This window comes from Callorhinus ursinus, unplaced genomic scaffold, assembly GCF_003265705.2.
Source record: "Callorhinus ursinus isolate GAN/ISIS: 27379988/994484 unplaced genomic scaffold, GSC_fseal_2.0 scaffold9, whole genome shotgun sequence".
In the NCBI taxonomy this organism is placed as follows: domain Eukaryota; kingdom Metazoa; phylum Chordata; class Mammalia; order Carnivora; family Otariidae; genus Callorhinus; species Callorhinus ursinus.
In genome coordinates, this window is record NW_027397071.1 from 36420121 (window position 1) to 36428985 (window position 8865).

The 8865-nt window shown below is 36.0% G+C and overlaps 1 protein-coding gene across 1 annotated transcript in view; it reads right to left on the bottom strand.

Annotated features, from left to right (window-relative positions):
- The window catches only part of IFI44L (interferon induced protein 44 like), a 16196-nt gene extending 9800 nt beyond the window's left edge, over positions 1-6396 (bottom strand). The window contains 3 exon segments of the mRNA XM_025872023.2: positions 347-350; positions 1887-2035; positions 5467-6396. Of these exon segments, the coding sequence (XP_025727808.2) occupies positions 347-350; positions 1887-2035; positions 5467-5712 (399 nt within the window). The 5' untranslated portion in view covers positions 5713-6396.
- Positions 6397-8865: the final 2469 nt, after the last annotated feature.

The following is an 8865-nucleotide window of genomic DNA, read 5'->3' on the forward strand; positions in this document are numbered from 1 at the left end:
AAAGAAAGAAAGAAAGAAAGAAAGAAAGAAAGAAAGAAAGAAAGAAAAAGAAAGAAACTACCACTGACATTGGTTACACATCATTTAAGACTCCTCTCTAAACATTTTGTGTACTCAAATGGACTAATGGATAGAGAAAAAAGGAGAGGGGAAAATATATTGAAAATGCATTTTTAAATAAAATACTATAATTTCTTTAATTTCACAGAAGAAAAAGAAACGAAAATGAAACAAGAAATACCAAATTTTAAGTTAGTATCTCCTTACAACAGAACAATAATCTTTCTAGGATTGAGAAGATAGATTTAAAAATACAGTAAAGGGACCTCTCTACAGGGGGAGGCACCTGGGTGGCTCAGTTGGTTAAGTGCCCGCCTTCGCCTCAGGTCATGATCCCAGGGTCCTGGGATCAAGCCCCGCATTGGGCTCCCTGCTCAGCAGGAAGCCTGCTTCTCCCTATCCTTCTGCCTGCCTGTCACTCTGCTTGTGCACTCTTTCTCTGTCAAATAAGTAAATAAAATCTCAAAAAAATTAAAAATATAGTAAAGGGCTACATTCATTATTTTTTACCCATATGTTTCAATGTTGGACTGAATTGACTGCCTCTCTGTTATGAAAAATGAAGGTTTTGGGGCGCCTGGGTGGCTCAGTTGGTTAAGCGACTGCCTTCGGCTCAGGTCATGATCCTGGAGTCCCGGGATCGAGTCCCATATCAGGCTCCCTGCTCAGCAGGGAGTCTGCTTCTCCCTCTGACCCTCCTCCCTCTCATGCTCTCTATCATTCTCTCTCTCTCAATAAATAAAAATCTTTAAAAAAAAAATGAAGGTTTTCGTAGGCTCACGATTTCTCCCATCTGTTGTACCTCCCTGTATCTTATGTCTCCTTAGATTGTGAGGATAAGAATTATGTTCTTAGTCAACTCTGTGTTTCCAGTAACTAGCAAAGTATCTGGCACAAATGTTTTTAATCATGGCTTTTTAGTGTCTGAGTACATAGTTAAGGTTTCTGATCAAGCACAACTGAGAAGCAATGGAAGTCACTGTTCAGAAATTGAGGCTGATTGTATTATACCCAATGCCTAAAAGAAAGGGGATAATAATGGTTGACCTTTTGAGAATATAAAGTACATCATCTCATTTATCTTCTCAGGCACCCTATGAAATGGGCATTATTATTACCTACATTTCACACATAAAAAAGTAAGACTTACGGAGACAAGTATGTTACTTGCTTATGGGTGCACATCTAGCTAGTGGCAGAGCCAACCTTTGGATGTTATTTAGGTAGCATTTAAGTAGTGAAACCTAAGTATTTACAGTATAATAATATCACACTTCAACAAAAAGTGGTTAATTGTTCCAAGATTTTGTCTAATTGATCAAAAAAGTGCATGAGATTGAACTATTACTTTCCTATCTATTTTACAATAAAGAGTGAAATAAACACAATCTCCTCCTGTCCTTTTTCTGGGATCTGTATGAGTAAAATGCTGCCTTTTGGCTGTATTTCTTTTCTTTTCTTTCTTTCTTTTTTTTTTTTCTTTTGAGATCACCTTATTTTTTTTTAAGTTATCTCCACGCCCAGTGTGGCGCTCAAACTCATGACCCTGAGTTCAAGAGTCACACGTTCTACCAATTGAGCCAGCCAGGCACCCCATTAAGAATTCAATTAAGATTGAGTTCAGAGGCAGATATGAGAATCTTAATGCTATAGAAAATAAGTTACTCTACTTTGCTTATATGAATACTTATTCATTTAAAGCAGAGTAGTGTTGGTTGATGTTGAAAACACTATGACAGTTGAAACTGCCTTATGGGGTAAAAACTTAAAAATAATTGATGAAACTGATTTTAAATGTTTTAGAGATTGGAGAATTCTTACCTGATTATCTGTCTGGCACACAGCCTTTTAAGATGTAGGGTATGTAATCCACACACAAACCTACTCCTTCTTTCTCATGTAGCCCCATGGAGTGACACAACCTAAATGGCAGACATTTGCCATCTTTCCCATCTTTAATAGGATATATCCTATACTATAAAACTAAGTATATCAAAGGGAAAAATTCATTCTTCAACTAGCATTCAAGACATGACAAAAGGAAGAACAGAAAGTGGCTAATATTTTAACACTGTGGTCCTCAAACATTTTGGTCTCAGGATCACCTGATAGTCTTAAAAATTATTGAGAATCTCAAAGATATTTTATGTATGTAGGTTATATCTATTGATATTTAACATACTAAAAATTTTAAGCAAAAAAATTTAAATATTAAAATACAATTATGAATCTATTGCAATGTCAACCTAAAGGACATTTTTATGAAAAAGTTATTTCCAAAAATAATATTAAAAAGAGCAGGATCAATTTACTTTTTGCAATTCTCTTTACTATCTGGATTAATAGAAGATGGCAGGATTCTCATATCTGCCTCTGAATTCAATCTATTGTGATATATCATTTTGGTTGAAGTGTATGAAGAAGATTTAGCCTTATATATATATAGTAGTAGGAAAAGGAGAGAGTATTTAATTTAACAGCTTTCAGAGAATTGTGGATATTCCTCATTAATAATGCATCAAAGCTCAATAAGTGATAATTTATCCAAAGGTTAGCTAGGATCTGTGACATTTTCATACTCAGCTACATTAAATTCATTGATCTATCTTATGCATTGAATATATTTTTTATCCATGCATGACTTATAAACCCAATGCATTTGGTCATTTGAAAATATTGGATCTAGATAAGACCTTACAAACATTGGCACATTTCACCACACAATATTAAAACATCATATTTGTTACTAGCACCATTAATCTCATCAGGTAAGTTTTTAAGTATTGAGAAGTTATGAACCTCAAAGTGGTGGATCCAAGTTTCCCAAAGTTCTAATTTTTGTTTTCTTAAAAGCTCAGATGTTATCACTGGCAACAAACATTGCTGGTTGGTTGTTTTTCTTGTAGTGATATGCTAACTTTGTGCATTGTCCATAAATGTCTACCGAATACCTAAGTATGAATAATCAAGCCTGTCAATTGTTTTCTCATTTATAAAGGACGCTACATGAAAAAAGTTCAGCTCACAACTCAATCGCACCAGTGTCTTTACTTGACAACCACCATATCTTGATATGCCTTAGAAACCCTTTGTATGTATTTCCCATTTCATCACACAAAATATATATATAAAATAATAAAAAGTGAGTTTAAATAAAATCAATGGTTGTTACTTAGTCATCAATTACATTCTTAAATGAAACTAGCATTTTGTTTACTGCCAGTGCTAGGAACGTATATAGCGACTACTAATAAAGCCTGGTGCCATTGCTTGATTCATGCTAAGGCGCCACCCCAAAAATAAAACTACATGTGTATGATCAGTTCAAATGTCAATACTCTAGATAAAGCAAAGCCATCTAAGCATTATTACACAAATAATTTTAAACTCATAGATCCCCTAAAATGCCCTCAGGGACTCTTAGGGGTCTACAAACCCCACTTTGAGAAGCTCCACTTTAACAAATCTTCTTTCCTAAATAAAAACACTCATTGTGATCCCAAGAGTATTTTTCAGAACTCTGAAAAATTTTTATTGGTCAAATATACTTCCACAGAGGCATAACTATGGAACACTCAGGAAGATTCACAAAGAGAAGTACTTCTCAATGATACCAGACAACACTTGAATCACGAATCTCCCATTCCACACTAGGCAGATGAGAAGCCCTCTACTACCTATTGTAATCTGTACTGGAGTCAAAAGCTCCCATTGGCCCATAAGTCCAATGCCCAGGAGCAATACCATTAGATATTTTGATCTAAATGAACAGGACTTACTGGTGCCTCCACGTGAAAGGACTTACACTGATGCAGTAGAGTTACACACTTAAAGTGCATTGTAAAATTTTGAGATCAATAGGCACATTCATAGTTTTCATTAATCTGTTTACTTCATAAATTTAATTCTTCAGGGGTGCCTGGGTGGCTCAGTCGGTTAAGCATCTGCCTTCAGCTCAGGTCCTGATCCCATGGTCCTGGGATCGAGCCCCAAGCCCCACATCGGGCTCCCTGCTCAGCAGGGGAGCCTGCTTCTCCCTCTCCCTCTGCCGCTCCCCTGCTTGTGCTCTCTCTCTCTCTGTCAAATAAATAAATAAAATCTTTTTTAAAAAATTTAATTCTTCAAAGAGAAGGGTCTCTGAGAAATGAAATAAAATACTCTGTTTCCCCAACAAATGTTCTGTCTCGTATTCCTTCAGTTTATATAGTAGTATTTGCATTTCATTTGGACCTAAAGATCTACATCTTCTCTTAGAGCAATGCCTTTGGAGCTTTCAACATGAAAAGGAGGGAGATAGAGCCTGTCCTGATGAGTACCTCCATTACAGCACCTATCACATTGAATAGTACTTATTTGTTTATTACCTACACTGAAATCCCTGAGTAAAAAGACCAGCTCTCATTTGTATTTAGGTCTTTATTGCCAACACAATATTTCACAAATAGAAACATTTCAATCAATGCTTAGTGTATTGAAGTGCCATTGCAGTACCTTGCTTTGGCTTCTGAGACTAGGCTAAGATACCAAAATAAAGTCAGTCAAATAGATAGAATCTAGCCAACATCAAAAAATAAGATGTGATTCTTGAAAGTCTTAGAAAATGTTTTCAGCTATTAAATGTGACACAAAACTAAAATGAACCATTACTGTCTTATGCTAAATTTTGCATTGACAGTGCACTCATATTTCCAATCAGAAGATAACAATATTTGCTTGTAGCAATCAAAGAAAAATACAGCTTGATGATGAAATGTTCTATTCATTCCCCTTAATTTTTTTATTTGATTGTGTAACATTGACAAGCATAGAAGGGAAATAAGTTTTTCCACAGTAATTTGTAGATCTAAAGTAACAGTTTTAAAAATGGTATTAGTACTTACATTTGTTTACAAATAAGACAGTATTTGTAGGATCACTGATAAATTTACCCTTTGAAGGTTGACCCACCAAAGTGAATTGCTGTCTTGCTTTTCATGATCATTTCTTATAAAATGGCCTTGTAAAATGGACAAGTGTTATAATACATAATTTTCATTATTTTATTACAAAAAAAAAGAAAAGAATTTCAATCCAGGTAAAAGCATGTGGGACATAAGTAAAAACAGACTTCTAATATAATGGACAAAGATTTCCACAAAGTTTTTAAAATTTTAGTGCTGTTTTTTTTACAAGTACCAAAAAGCATTCTTCATATAACTGCTTCTTGCATGCACAAAAATGAAAAGTGAAACACAACAGAGGGAATTCTGAATCAAATTTTACTCCTTTTTTACATTTGATTTAGCATTTAATTGCTTGTAGATCAGGAAGAGGTTAATGTTCTAAGAGGAAATGGCAAAGAAATGAACAAACCTGATAATTGTAATTGATAAAACAAAATCCTCAGGAAATCCTTAAATAACTTACCTTTTAAGTAATGCTGGTGACATCAGACGCCACTGTGGCTTGGTGAGTCACATGGCCTCGGAAAACAGACTTCACTGAATTGGTAAAACTAGACTTTCCAGACCCAAATGGACCCAGCAAGAGAATACGAATTTCTAAAATAAAGTCTACACAGGGCTTGTAGGCTCTGAGTTCGGCTAGCAGTGGATTTCTGTGCCTGTCAAATAATATGCAGTAGGTACTTAAAGACAAGAGCCAAACTTCCATAGGAACAGAACAATTCTGCTGCTTCTTTCCTTCCTTTTAAAAGTATGTTTTAATTACTTATTATCTTGGCATTAACATCTATCATATGATTTGAAATGGTCTAAGGTTATGCATTTTGTGCTTGAAGAAAATGCGTTTATCTATATCTGAGTAAAGAAACATTAACCAGCAACCAAATCATTGTTAAACTATGAACCTTAGACCACACAAATCTAACAAATAGCAGTAACAATGAAGATGAGTATTATTTCAGTAATAATATTATATTAAGGAGAAATAAAATATATACAATACAGATATTTATCTATAAATTGGGAAAAGGGGGCTTTGTTTTTAAAACTTACTGAAATTCCCCCCAAAACTTTATTCCCAGGGAAAGGCTTCGGACAAATTACCTGAAATAGTCGTCTAGACCTTTCTGTCTGGAAAACTTTGAATCTAGCAAGTCCAAAGGGAAACATAAAGCCAAACTACTGCCTGGTAGATTTTTAAAGGTTCACAGTTGGTAGTGATTTTGTCTCTGTTGTTGCCATAATTGCCTCGAACGTATTACATAAGTAACATTATAACTCATTTTTATCACTCCAAGTTATGATTTTTATCTTACTATTTCATTTCCAATGCCATTTATAGAAGTGTTCTAAATAAAATGAGTAACAGATCGTCCAAGAACCTAACTTACTTCGTGGCTCTTGTTATCTTGTTATGTAGTTCGTGTCATCCTCAGTTCCTGTAGGAAATAAACATAGCATAATAAGCTTTTTAACTTGCCTGGCTAAATATGCCCAAGTCTACCTTCTAAATGAGGCAGAAAGTCTGCTTATATAAACCAGGGCTGAGCTGTCCAGTTGGGAGTTAGGGTTGGCAACATCATGCGAAGAGAAGGGAAAATTAACCTCCCTGCACAGTAACTCACTCTGGAAACTCTCATATAACTGTCCCTACAGATCCTAGAGCTGACCCCAAAGGGGGTCACTGTGCCAACATAAACCCCACCCTCACTGGCTCTCCCTCTCCATGTCTCCACTTCTCCTTCTCAACTCATTTTGCTCAAAGCTGCCTATACTTTCTGAGTAATACCTCATAACTTTTATGCTTCCTAGGTTTCATTTTGAAGTTTATGAAAGAGAAATTTGATGGCATGAAATCTGATGTTCCTCTCATTTTTCCTTGTTCTTGCAGCTAAATTATGACCACAAACACAAAGAAAGACTAGAATCAGAATGTAGGATTATCTAATTTAACATACTTTCAACTCAAAAAACTTCACATTCCAAATACTTGATGTCAGACAGGATATATACTCCTAAAGCTTTGCTTAATGAAGCATCCTAGAAAGTCTGTTTTTGCCTGGATCTACAGACAACATCTCTTGGCTAAAGGAATAAAATACCAGTTATCCAGAAGCAATTTTTGTTTCTGTTTCTAAAACTGCAGTTGTCATTTCAGTTGCATTATCTTTTCTTTTGAAATGAAAAACAGAAGGAGGGATTGTGCCTTTTTAAATGGTCAGACATTTCAGGATAATGCCCAAGCATAAAGACCACAAAAGTCGTCTTTATATTAAAGTAAATTGTTGTTACAGTAAGTCCCTGACAAGTGCACCTAGCAAGCATACCAGAAATGTTACTGTCGTGGACACTAGACTTATAAATAAGTCTCAAGGACACATTCCCAAGCATCTTCTGCAGACTTTTCTCCTCACTCCATGTCAATCTGGTTGTCACTGCCATTGTTCTGTATCTGATAGAAAAACAATAATAGATTGAGAGGCTAGTTAGTATATCGTAGTGGTTTAAAGCACAGATTTCTGCTTCTAGCTTCAGCATGTTATTTTTTTTTCCTCTGGCCCAATTAAAACATGTTATTTGTTTATACACAAGGCAAAATATATATATATATATATACATATATATATATATAAATGGAACAATAGTAGGTACCTATAAAAAATAGATAATTTAGAAATAAAAAATACCATTACATTTTTTAAAGTCAGTAGACAAAGTAAATGGAAGCCTAGGTAAAGAATAAAGTAAAATTAATGAATCAGAACAGTGATCAGCAAACTTTTTTCTTAATGACAGAGAGTAAATACTTTAGGCTTTGTGGGCCATGTGGTCTCTGCCGTAATTACTCAACTTTGCCAATGTGACACAAAAACGGAGACAATATATGAACAAATGGGCATGACTATATTCCAATAAAGCCTTTTTTATCAAAACAGGTTGGTGTCACACAGACCATAGTTGGTCAAACCATGAATTAGAAGGTAGGAGAAAGGAATTTATACAGAAAACAGTTCCCAAAGGAAGAAACTGACATATGAAAGGAGTTAACAGACATTGAGGTCCTACAGCAGCAGAATAAACTATGAGCCATCATGCCAATTCTTTCAATGAGAAAAATGAGAACACAGGGTGAACTGTCAATACATGTATTTGAAAGCATTGGAGGGCTAAGATTTGGAAAAGAAGTGAACACTGAGAGGTAAGCTTGGCATTTGGGAGCACATTTCTCTAAGGAGCATCTGTTAGCTTTAGAAGAGGTGCCAGAGATGCTGAGATGTTGGGCAAAACTTTTGCTGGACGCCCAGAGCTAGAGGAATAGAGCACAGCAAAGAGGATGCCTTGGCAACCCTCCTCTCAGGCCGTGGGCAAGGAGAGAGAGAGAGAGTTAGCAAGCCAGAAAGAGAACACAAGTCAGGGGGAGATGCAGAGGGGGAAGGAGAAGCAGGCCCCCCACTCACTGAGCAGGGAGCCTGACAACTTGGGGGGTGGGGGTGGGAGGGCTCAATCCCAGGACTCCAGGATCTTGAGCTGAGCTGAAGGCAGTCGCTTAACTGACTGAGCCACCAAGGCACCCCCGTGGGCAAGGATTCTGAAGAGCTACAGGGAAGAAGGAAGGGTGGGCTGGAAATGGACAGACTTAACTCCATCTTTAAGTAATTTCAGTCTATGATTGGGTTAGTATAAATGAAGTTTGCTTTTGTCCCCAGCTGCATGGCAGATGCAAAACAGATCTTGTTTAGACAAAGAAAACATCTTTCTAGGTTTAATTTTTTTATATTCAGTGACTCATATTCATCATAAACACAAGAGAGGAAATGAAACAAAAGAATAGAAAACCAAGAGAAAAAGCAGAACACAGAAA